The 12,761-nt window shown below is 46.7% G+C and overlaps 1 protein-coding gene across 2 annotated transcripts in view; it reads left to right on the top strand.

The window, feature by feature from the left end:
* LOC146183926 (protein NEDD1-like) overlaps positions 1–12,761 on the top strand; it is a 99,997-nt gene that overhangs the window by 83,724 nt on the left and 3,512 nt on the right. For both annotated transcript variants that reach the window (XR_014708817.1, XM_084609244.1), the window contains one exon: positions 2,421–2,531. Coding sequence is in view for 1 of the 2 variants with exons in the window: in XM_084609244.1 (XP_084465370.1) it covers positions 2,421–2,531 (111 nt within the window). In the remaining variant the exon portion in view is untranslated. The remainder of the gene's footprint in view (positions 1–2,420; positions 2,532–12,761) is intronic.

The raw sequence follows: 12,761 nt of genomic DNA, 5'->3' as shown, positions 1-12,761 counted from the left end.
AATGAAGAGCGCGAAATGCTCTGAAAATGAAAGCTATCGAAATATTTCCCTCGCTTGCATTATACGCGGGTGCAAACGTTTTTTCCCGTTTTGCTACCCCCCAAATTGCACCTTGTATTATACGCGGGTCCGTATTATGTTTGGGTTTTTACGGTAATTGGAGTTCGATGTACGATGCAGCTTTTCTATACTTTCACACGGGATATTCAAGGGGATATTACGTGAGTTTGATATAACCGAAATTCGAATGATCCAGGTTTGATTTTTTCTGGTTCAGCTGTATGACAAAATAAATGCTATTGCACATTAATCGTGGCAAAAGTTCGTTGTTGCTTCGGAACGAACCAGCAGAAGAATTGTGCTGCGAGCACGAAAGGTTGAGTGGAGCTTGTGCCGAAGCACGCACTGGAGCGCGTGCGTGAAGGTGCACTGCCCGGAAGACAGATGAAGAGTGCGTGGTGGCGGAGCGCGCCTAGTGCTGTGCTCCATCTGGGGCAGTGCAGGTGCGGTTCGCGAACACAGTTTTGGGAGAAACCACTAGGCAGCATGAGGGTCCGCGCGACACGCAACCAGCCATACTAGACGTACCACTGGCAGAATGTCGCAGTTGGTCGTAATCCTGCCCGAAACGGGCACCGAATGCAGTCCGGTGCCTGTACTCAAAGGGACCTGCGCTGCGATTATCGCGTTTACCCATAAACCTCTGCAAAGAAATACTGGAAGGGTAGCCTCACCCATCCGCCTAACAACCTCACTTTACATTTGGATGCTGTGCGCACATGCAAACAAAAACGCACTTGCTTTGCAAAGCGATCATTCCGAAATGGGTTTCAGTTCATTAGGTACATATAGGGCACCGTTTTCGCTGTCGCTGACTTGGAGAAAGCTAGGCAAAAAAGCTGCCATGGGCCTTCGCCGCCGGCCTTCATTTCACTGGCTCCCACACGACTGCAGCGGCGGCTGAACGCAACGTCGAATCGGCGGCGTAATCGGGAACCAGAGGTTCAGGTGGGCGGCGAGAGATGGTGAAACAAATATTTAAGTCCGTGTCATCCCCATTTTACACATGTCCAATTCCGCCACAATTCAAGGCTTTTCCTCTGGGTGGTCTGTGTAATGTTCTGAAGGTTCTCACATGCAAGGTGACAAATTTTGATGTTGTGAAATTTCAGTTTAAAGAAGTAAACAGCAGATTTTAGACTTCGTTTTGTCAACGTTTAACTGTACATGTAACTAAGTCATACGTACCACAACTCGTTCACTAACTGTTCCTCTAACATGCTTGCACCGGTGACACTTTGTGGCCTAGGCGTTGCGGGCCTGCCTGGCAGGCACAGGGCCTGGGTTCAAACCCCAGTGGCGACAAATTTATTCTGTTGAATTGTGTATTTTTTCTCTACACATTTTCCTCAATTCTGTGTTAGTGATGCCTTTTCAACCGGACAAGCTCTGTACATGCCAAATGGGTGAGGCTCCAAGCAGGAAAAAGAAAAATATTGAAATGAATCACACTCATTATAATGCAAACATGACAACTGCGTTATCGTTTCATTCCAGCTAAACACTTAATTTCTTCCCAATTCCTGTTCACCTCGAAAAAAATTAACAAAAAGGTGCAGTAGTGGCAGGAAAAATGTTTACTGCCGAGGATAACTATCGGAGTAAAACAGGAACGAGATCATATTTGGCGGAAATCTGCCTCATTCGGTTCTAGAAACAAGGGGAAAATGCCAACTAAAAATATATTGTAACCAGATGTTTCAGGACTAACTCGGAACCTTCATCAGGGGAGACTGGTGTGTGTGAACCAGCAGCAGCACGCAGCGGCCTTCACTTCTGTCCCAACATGTGGCATAGTCCATTGCTGTATGCAGAGGGTAGCATTGCTGGATTCTGATTCACTGCCCCAGTGAATAAGAGTAAGTCGGAATCTCGGAAGCTAGGAATGCCATCCTGCGCATACGCCAATGGACTAGGCACATGTTGAGAAAGAAGCGAAGGTTTTTGAGTGACGCTGCTTACTCGCACATCAGTCACCCCTGATGAAGGGACCGAGTTGGTCCCAAAACGTTAGTTTAGAATAAATCTAGTTGGTGTTGGTGTTTCTCTCCTTTCAGGAACCCAACCAGGCAGATTTCCGGCAGAAATTTTCTCGTTCCTTTTTGACTCTGATAGCCAACCTGGTCAGACAACTATGGTGCACTTACAGTTGTCTGGAAATTAGCTTTTATTTTTTTTTTTTTTTTTTTTTGCCTGTGTAAAGAATGAGCTGTTCCTTTGTGGGGCAGAGGTGGTAATCCAGAGCTAGTAGTAAAAATTTTTGGGGTGGAACTGGCTTGTGCAGGGGAAAAATTTAGGAGAGCTGCTAACCGCCCGCATTTACATGAACTGTATGCTACGGTTGTGGATCATGTGTGCAGGAGGACCTGGCGAGTAGACTGGAGGACTTTATGACTGACCGAGCACGCCACCTAGACGCCCACTTGCGGCACATGCACATTCAGCTGATGCTCATGCAGAGCAGGTTTGCGGTAAGGAGTGTGCAAGGTGGTAGCATGTACAAGGTGTGTGTGTGTGTGTGTGTGTGTGTGTGTGTGTGTGTGTGTGTGTGTGTGTGTGTGTGTGTGTGTGTGTGTGTGTGTGTGTGTGTGTGTGTGTGTGTGTGTGTGTGTGTGTGTGTGTGTGTGTGTGTGTGTGTGTGTGTGTGTGTGTGTGTGTGTGTGTGTGTGTGTGCAGTGTCTAATGGGGAGAGGGCAGTCCCTTTCCATGCGCTTCTAGGGCTCGATGTACTTCAGTGACTGCTCCCACAAGAACAGCTTTTTTGCTTGAAAACCAAGATCAAGCAGACTACTTTTTTTTTGCCTGAAAGTGCCTGCAGACAGCGATTTGTAGTCTGAAAGAAAAGAAATGTTTTTTGCGACCTTAATTTAAACCTGCGAAGGGCAGGCAAGTTATCCCTGAAAACGAAATTATTTGATTTGAAATTTTTTTATGAAATAATCTGTAGTCCAAAGTTGTAGTCAAAAAAGAAAACAGGGCTATGTTTACAGCATTACAGTTTATAGAAAATATGTTTACAGTATTGGTTATATTAGTTGGAGGCTAAGTAACATAATAAGATGCATAAGAATGAGCTTTTTGATGCAAATACCGAGCTCTTTAGTGGGTTCTGCAGCTTCCCGTTGAGGGTTTTCTATTTTGAGTAGGCACAACAGGTTAAATTGGCTAGCACCACGTCACTATCGCCAGTTTTGGTGATATCGCGGAAAATAACTAGTACACAGCAATGATTAAGACTAGTTTGCCTTAAGCAAAGAAAGCATTGCAGGTATGGAAATTGCAGGTTGTCATGAAAGAAAACCAATTGCTCCAAAACAGCTCCTTCCACGAAAAAATGCCTTCGCACTTGACACTCGAGCGGCAGGCATTAGAAAGCACCTCGTATGGAGCTTTGACAGGTTGAGGTACATAAAAAAATACCACAGTCCACCACTAGTTTTACGGGTCAGTGTCTTTGTTTCAACAATACTTCCTCTAAGTCAGCTGTTAGCTCCCATTCTGCAGCAGTGGCTGCTTCAGTTCTCACACACCCTTCACGAAATTATCAAATGCATTGGAGACGTTAGTTGAAGACTGTGCATACAGCCCTGACCTCTCGTTTTGGCTTCTGGGTCAGTTGCTTCTATGGGGGCATGAAGGGACAGCTTTTGGAGGATTAAAAAAAACCATTAGCCTTGTCATGTTTTCTTTGTCCGCTCTGAATAATGTTGGATATGAAGCACGGGTTCAAAAATGTGGCCAAGCGTGCCTCCGTGTTCTCCGCCTACACGGTGAACCTTGAATTTACAGGACGCACTCCGATGCTGAGTGAAATCTGAATGTGCAGTCGTGAGCAATATGACTGGGAATATTCTTGATATTATTCTACTGAATATGAGGACGACCATTGGATACTATGCATCCAGCGGGAAAACTGGTTAAAAGGCTGAAAAAAATTGGAGACTTATCAAGGTTAAGCCCAGTGGATGCGAAGCATGTTAAGCAGCTGCCTCAGTGTGGATGGGGCTAAGTAACGGAGACGTGGTTTTAGGTTAATCGTCGTACTTTATTCTTTGCAGCCCGACAAACACACTCTTATGGTCCATAAATGCATGACTCTTGGTTTGCACGTCACTTACGCATACACGCCCGGCGCAAAGACGCTGGCGCGGTTGCGGGCACAGAGACTGACGCGACGGCGGGAGCGCGCCGCTTCATCCCTGGCGTGACGTTACATATCACGTGATGCAGCGATGGTGGCGCCGCCGCCGCGTCGCGCGCGACGGCGCGAACCGAAGCGTGGAGGCCTCCGCCGGGCGACGTCCGACGGCGCGATATGAGGCCCCATCTGCAGCCGGTGTGACGTCATCACGTGACGTCACATCATGTGATCTCACTTCAAGGTCAATGGTGGCCACCGCCGGGAGGCGACCGACGGCGCGATATGAGGCCCCATCTGCAGCCGGTGTGACGTCATGTCACGTGACCCTACTTCAGGGTCAATGGTGGCCACCGCCGGGCGTCGCGCAAAGGCCCGAAACCTACGTTAATATGCTTCGCATAAAAACTGTGCTTTTCACAAATTATTATGGAGTAGGGAAGAAATGAATGGTAATACATTGTGCTCTCTCATATTGCGCATGACTGCATCATTAGAGTTGGCGAGATAGTGCGGCATTCCGAAAGAAATGAGGGTTTTTTGAGCAAAAAGGTACTGATATGCTTCCGCATTGATAACAGTGGCTTCAATAAATAGCTTTATCATTTCTGTATATTGAGGACCCTTTCCCCTCCTATGAACTTAGTCCATCAGCGCTGTTGTCTGAAGTAGCAAGATCCACAGTGACTGCCTCTTTAGCTTCAAGAGTCGAGATAACATTAATTACTGGCTGTTCCATCTATAGTTTCTGCATTTTCCACCAGATGGAGATCTTTCCATTCTTCTTTTTTTATTTTGTTTATTCCTCTTCCCATTTTTGTGCTGATGAACTGTGCTCTCAATGACTGGTGCAACAACTGTGCCTATTGTGCCGTAAGCATGAAATGTATTAAAAGAGTCGTCACACTGTGCCAAATTGCCCCAACTAGCTGCCAAATACAGTAGAAAGTCGAGCTAGTGTGCCAGACGACATGATGCACCACACAGCAGAGTAGGTGACAACACAGAGGAGAGGCACACAGCCTGGGAGATATCTTTAGCTGCTGATGATTGCATTAGCACGCCTTCTGTTCTCCTATCGAAGAAAGATAGACTTTTTAGATCACTGGGAGGATCGTCAAAGATGAAGTGGTGTGTGTGCTTAGAAGTGGAGAAGGAAGATGATGTTGGGTGTTCAATTAATCAGTTGTCAGTGCAGCATCGTCCTTGTTTGTGTGTGTGTGCGTGCGTGTGCGTGCGTGCGTGTGTGTGTGTGTGTGTGTGTGTGTGTGTGTGTGTGTGTGCCTCTCCTATGTCTCCGCACCTACTCTGCTGTGTGGTGCATCATGTAGCTGCAAAAGTTTACAGTTGCACTAGATTTGGCAAAAGAGCCACATTGGCTGCCTGCAGTCTCACCTTTGGCCAATCCAATCCAGCCGTACAGCAAAGGCCGAACCATGTGCATGCTTGTCAATGCCCAGTGACTGTCTGCTGCTAGAATTTTGAAAGGCTTTAGTCGAAGCAGCAGAGCAGGCACACGTTGTGTGCCTTATGTTTACTAGTCCGTCGTGTTTTAATCGCTGCGTGCTTTTAATGCATGTATCGCATGTTTTTTATGCATCTCTGCTCTTCGAAGCTGCCGCTATGCTGTTGAGCCATTCATTTATCGCGAGGCTATTTATGCTATATCGTCGATAGACTTCCATTTCCGTCACCATACAGCATAGCGTGAATACTATAGTATCTCCTTTCTGCGCGAACTGCATAACTAATATCCGGAGTCATCGCCTGCCCATAGAAAGTGTAAATCAGGGGCCATAGATGTGCTTGCAGTTTTGCTTACTTAAAACTCTCCTCGTTATCTTCTTTCAGTATTCACCCCTTCACCTTTTGATCGTTGACCTTCTTTTTTTTTTTTTCTGTTTGCTTTTGAGTGAACGCTTTCTTCTTGTTTTTGTACCGTGTTCGCTTTTGGGCACAATCTGATCGCATCAGGGCTGCCTTCGAATTGGGCTCTCTTGGAGTGTCCCTCGCACAACGCAGGTTGTGGATTTTGTGGACACTGAAGAGTTGTCTTTTTGAGTCATGCGAGCAAAATAAGGTCCCGTAACTAAGATCGTCGAACCATGCTGGATGCAAAATAAGATGTGCAACTTCAAGCTTTCTACTTTTTTTATTTTGTTCTTGAAGTTTGGAAAATGAATCTCCGTGATTTTGTTTCTCACTCTTTGTTTTATTGTAATAGCGTGTTTTGTAGTAAAAAGATGATTACTATTTACTATTATTAATATAATTATTAATCACGTACAGGCCAGGTTTTCAAAAAAGTCAAGTGCGGGTATGAGTGACCGTTGGTTGATTTCCTTTGATTCACATTTGGATGGCCTTAGGTCCTTTATCTATGCGGATATTAAGGTATCTGCCTCGTTAAATGTCTCCAAAATTTGAATTTTTGCTCCAGAGTGTAGTTTTCTTTTTTTTTCCTGTGAGTTGCTTCAAACTTGGATTTTGCTTCTCCAAAATTAAGATTTTATTACTGCCAAAATTGCTCCAGATCCCACTTTTCAGCTGTTGCACCTCTGATAATGGCCAACAGCTTTCTTGTACAGACTGTGAATGGACAGCATTGGAATCTTGCATCATTTAGGATTAGTGTCACTCCACGGGAGCCTTCTCAGTGGGCAGGATGTTGCGTCTACGATGTGTCACTGTTAGGCCCATTATCTGTTGCTGTCACCGCATGCTTTTCACAGTTGTTGGGTATCCCCCACTATATGCGCATCACATTCGCCATAGTGGCTGGTAACTATGTTATGTGTGTTATGCGTGAACCACTTTATTTCAAAATTGTAAGCGAGGGAACGGCAAGTGAAGCTCTCATAACTTTCGCTCGCTCTCGATGTCCACTTGTCCCTGGCGAAGGCAACAGCCGTGGTTTCCCGACGAAAAGCGTTGCTCAATTCTGTTTTTGCCTTCCGCATATTGTCGTACATGGGCGGAACAAACATGTGCAAAAATGTAGTGTGCAGTGGTAGGCTATTAGTGCACTAGTCTGTCATGGTCGGCTATCTTTTCCTGGTACCCCTATAGCGATCTATCGATACTCTTTCATCAAGGCCATACTTCAAATGATTCACAAGCTGTGTTGTCATACCTATGGATGTTCGAAGCACTGAGCTGCACGTCTCTTACTATTCCTTGGATGGCGCTATCTTCGCAGTCAAAGTATTTTAAAATAGCACTGTTTCCTTTTCAATTCGATGTCTTGTCCGTGCTGTTGGCCTGCTTCACGGACAGCTCTTCACAAGCTTGGTCCACCATGGCACGAATTACCAAGTCCGACATGGAGTCTCAGATTAACTAGATTCGATGCAGATAAGCTCGCAGCACACTTCTGACACAGCATGTCCAACATTGGACATGGTGCTGTCATGTTGCTGTCGATAAGCCGTGGCGTTGCAGACCAATTGAAAGCTAGTGCTTGCAGTGAAGTAGTCAGTTGATTGCATTATTTGGCACAAGCTGAATACTGGATTTCCTAATTGATTAGAAATAATAAGAATACAAAATTCAAACATGAAAATTTTAACTATTCATATACCCCTAGAAATAGACTGTCGTTTACGTCATTTGGCTCAAGATGAATGCTTGTTTTTTTTTTTTAATTGAATACAAATGATAAAAATGTACCATATTTACTCGAATGTAATGCGAGTTTTTTTGATGATTTTTGGTTCTCGAAATCTACCCTCGCGTTGTAATCGAATATTGCGATTTGGTTGGCTAAAGCAGCACCGGGGTGCAGTCATATTGAATCCTCCACCACTCAGTTTCAGTTTTCATGGTTTTACGATATTATGTTAGCAACATGAGTAGCAGAAAAGCCAAATCAGCCAAATCCCAATCCATCCAAAGTCAAAACTGCGCTTTTTTTCATAGGTATAGTGTCCTAGAATTGAGAAGTGTGCAGTCTTCAGTGCGCGGCAATGGGAGCGAGACGGTCGCCGAAGCGCTGAAAAGCGTAGGTGGTGCTATCAGTCGCAGGAGCGCATTAGAAGCGCGTGTGCCACAGAGGAAACGTTCACGCGGCGCCTCGCTTCTACAGCTTGTGTCCTGCGTTGATTTTGTCGCATCGCATTGCTTCTCTGTCGTACTATATGTTGTTGATGATTAGTCAAGCAGGAAAACAAGTGTCTGCAGATAGTGCAGTCACAGTTCCAGTTCGTCTCCTTTAGCTCCTTTGTTCTCTCCCTGCTGAACGCTCTCTTTATGGTCTTCTTTTTTTTTTTTTTGCTCACTGCGTGCTCTTTGCGATTGATGAGCTTGACTGCTTGGTTCAAGAGGGAAGGTTCGAGGACATAAAAGCTGCATTGAATGCTCTTCCTCCAGATCATAAGTACGTCGCTATAAGCACAGTTCTAGGTCGCAGATTGTATTGCAGTATATGTGGCTTGAAAGTTCATGCACAAATCAAAATGCAGTACTTGTTCTGCGTATTTCATTTCGAGCAAATCATGCGCGCACAAAAAGAAAATGAATTCATCTCAAACTTCGACCACGGAGGTCTTCTTTATCCGTCTGCGGAGCTTGCAATGCTCATAAACACGCTAGAAGAATGACATTTTTTTTTTAGTTCAAGAATTGTAATTAATGCAAGCAGTATCCGGAATTTTGTTGTTTTTTCAAAGCGCAGAGGTTCCAGAGCCTGGATGTCCTACCTATGATAGGGAAATGACGCTGTGCATAGTGAAGTTCTACGTCCAGATGCGATTCCATTTTTATGTGAAGTCACTAAACCTAGAGCAGAGCTCTAAAGCAATGCAGATAAAGCACCTGAAGGTGGAGGTGCAAATAATCTTCTTGTTTGAGGACTATTTAATGACTCTGTCAGTCTTGTGTGCTTTCAAATTTAGCAGCTTAATTCATTCACGCCATTTTCATGTAACTCTAGCATTTCATATGATGGTACCATATTATTGAACTGTTTATGTTCACTGAAATCGCGAATTGTTTACCCTGCTGGTTTTTGAAGTCGTTCACTGTGTGATTTCGTGCATTTGTATGAGCTCTCGCTGATCTGTTTCATTTTTTTTATGCAACTGCCTGTTGTATCCGCCCACAGTCGAATAAGTATTCAATAGCCCCTGACAATTTTTGTCTCCAAGCAATCTTCACATATCTCTATTCACATGTAGCATAAACAATTAAAGTATGGTAGCCTAGCCTAAAACATCCTCCATTGGTTTTTCAGTCCACGCGATGGCCCATCTAACCGGCGCATCCGATAATAAAAATCTGTGATGTGAGCATAAATATACGTTAGACATTCGTCATTGGACCTCCCGTTAGCGTTTGAGAAATAAAGTACCAAATACGTTCAGGAAATTTCTTACTGTTGCTTGTCAGGTCATCGGCTATCTGTGCCTGACTCTGCACCAGAAAAGCAGTCTTAAACACAATCCCACATAGTCATGATAAGTTCTTGGATTCCTGGCAGATTGAAATTATGACAGCACAGTTTTTTTTAGCACCCAATTCTCCCCAAGCCATTTCTGTGGGAAAAAAGAGGCCTCGGACTTATGTGTCTTGCCATTTTTGTAGGAACTAGTTCATTTATTCATGCACAGAATCTGTTTAATACATTTAGACAAGCGTGTGGGAGCTAAAGAGACACAATTTATTGTTGCGTGCCTTCGGGGTCCGAAAAACTAGCAGTAACAGAGGCAGTGCACCCAGCTGTTTGCTCAGTGCTCATGCGCTCTTGTACACAGCACCCTCTCTCCTGTTATCACTGAAACGACCAGTTCGCCGACGGTGGATGGCACACTTCTCAATTCCTGAACACTATATCATGGGCTCAGAATCACGTCCCTTGATCACGTGCTTGTCACATCTTTCTCAGTGGATTAGCGTGGCTACTTCTGTTTTTACCACATTTCGCACGATGGTGAAATGTAAATCGGTGGTAGGCCTCTCCATCTCGGTCAATGACAGCGTCGCAAGTACAGAGGCTTTTCGAACATGCGTGATACCGCAAATGTGGGCCACTACAGTCCCAGTGCTTAAATGCTGGTGCTCACCGCCAAAATTTGTGAGTAGGACATCTGCTTTGCCGTCTTCGAGGCGAACGACTCCTCTGGCTACAGCAAGACTGCGTTCGAAAAGTAAGATCTGTTTGCTCTCCATGACACCTTCAAAGTTTCGCAGTGTATTCGCAGCCACAGACGTCATCACACTGGAACGGGGCGGAATTGTGACGTGATCATCAAGGATGTGCAGTGCTGTCGGTCGCTCTGAAGCACTGTGTATTGCGTTCTCAGTCGATAAGGTCACTGACTTAGTCTGCAGGCTCCATTCTCTGTTAAATCCATGCCAAGGATGACGTCGCGGGAACACTGGACAAGTACGACGAAGGTTGCTAAGTACGTTTCTTCTTGCACTGTTACCATAGAAGTGCAGGTACCAGTTGGCGTTATCGAGTGGCCTCCAGCAGTACGAATTTGTGGGCCTGTCCAGGGTGTAGTCACCTTTTTCAGAGTGGCGGCGAAAGGCCCACTCATCACAGAATAATCGGCGCCGGTATCCACAAGCGCTGTCACGTCAGTTCCGTCTACTGAAATGTTCAGGTCGGCGGTTACGGCTGTGGTGTTGCCGGAACGTCGCGGGGTCCGGTCACGGCTGCAGTGTGGTACTAGCTGATTTCGTGTCGTCTGAGAACTGGAGCGCAGAGGCAGCGGATCATTGTGAGGCGCGTCGTGTCGTCGTGAAATGGAGTGACCATCCGGTTGCAGCGGTGGAGGAGCTTGAGAATTTCGTCGATGAGCAACCTTCCCTCCAAAGGTTGCCGTGTCTAGTTTTCCCGATGGGGGCTAGGGGAGCTGACCCGCGTCAGGCCGGCATTACCAAGTGTCTGCGAGGAGTATTGGCGCGGTGAAGGCAATTGCAAGTAGTCATAGGGCGTTCCGGCTGCTTCAGCCAAGTATGTGTCAATGGCAGGGGGCCGTTCACCACGCTGCGGCTGTCGCGCGTCGGTGCTAAGCCCGGCAGACCCATTCGTCGGTAATAGCAATCGCGGAACAGGTGACCAGCTTCGCCACAGTGGAAGCACAGCGGGCGATTATCGCGAGTGCGCCAGATGTCGCTTTTGCGTGGACGCACCTGAGAAATTCAAGCGGGAGGTGCCTGACGAGTGTATGCAGGGGCTGCTTGGTGCTGACTGGGAGGTGGACAGGCACGATGAGTGACTGCGGCGTAGGTCATGGCCTGTGGTAGCATTGTCGGGAGGGACTCGGGTGGATTGAGTGCCTGGTTGTCCTCTTCCCGAACCATCTGAGAAAGGCTGGATACTTGAGGGGGTGCTGCCGTCGAAAATAGTTTTTGCAGCTCCTTGCGTATGACGGCCCGTAGGGTCTCGCGGAGCACGTCAGTGCTACCAGTGTCCACGATGGCGGCAGCAATAGGGATGGACGGCCGCTCGTAGTGCTTAGATCGCATCTCTAGAGCCCTCTCAATGGTAGTGGCCTCGGATACAAATTCCCCGATGGTCTTGGGGGGATATCGCACTAATCCAACGAAGATCTGTTCCTTAATTCCCATCATGAGATAGCGAAGTTTTTTTTCTTCAGACATGTTTGGATCAGCGCGACGGAATAGCCTCATCATGTCCTCGAAGTAAACGAGGACGCTCTCGTTAGGGAGCTGAACTCTCGTCTGTAGGAGCAGCTCGGCGCGTTCTTTGCGAAAAACGGTGGTGAAAGCTTGCAGGAACTGGTCCTTGAAGGAACTCCACGTTGTGATAGTAGTCTCATGATTTTCAAACCATGTACGAGCTGCACCGTCGAGCGAAAAAAATACATGCTGCAGTTTCTGGTCGTCGCCCCAGCGATTGTACTGGGCTACTCGCTCCAATTTATCTAGCCAGTCTTCCGGGTCGTCACCGGGAAAGGCTTGGAAGATGGGTATCTCCCGCGGCTGCTGCAACACGGAGGAGGGGGCTGTGGTGTCTACCTGTGTCATTATGGGTGGTTGTGTTGTCTCCGAAGGTGGTGCTGGAGAAGATGGTGGCGGCCTCGCAGTACGCGAAAATTGTAGAGGCGCAAATTCGGGATCAAGACCTCGAAGCCGTCGGCTACTCTGATGGGTAGGCGTAATCTCGATGGTAGGAGATCCTTGAGGGCTGGAGTCTCGGCTGGTTGGAGGTGTTCGGAGCATGGGTTGCGTTACCCAGCAGCTCCACCAGATGTCACGGTGTGAAGTCTGATCAGAAGTCACCGCAAGACACAGGAGTTGCAGAAGTCACAGTGCGGCAGGAAACTAGCAGGCCCGCTTCCACAGAAGAACTTCAGTTTCTTTGCCTCGAGGAGACGAATGTCGGTTTCTTCGCCTCGAGGAGGCACACGCTCACGATCAGCGCAGAGGGAAGATAGAGAATGCAGCTTGTCAATATTAGGCAAATGTATCCCAACCGGCACAGATCATTGGGCCAATATATTGTTACCATGATGATAATATCTGGTCCAACATAGGACCAGTTCATTGCCAACGGGGCACCAGTATTGTGCCAATGAGTGTGCTGCTTGGGTGG

This window comes from Amblyomma maculatum, chromosome 7 (genome assembly GCF_055883805.1).
Source record: "Amblyomma maculatum isolate TAMU_Amacu chromosome 7, ASM5588380v1, whole genome shotgun sequence".
Classification (NCBI taxonomy): Eukaryota; Metazoa; Arthropoda; class Arachnida; order Ixodida; family Ixodidae; genus Amblyomma; species Amblyomma maculatum.
Note: the sequence above shows the minus strand (reverse complement) of the source record. Positions and strands in the feature narration are given on the sequence as shown.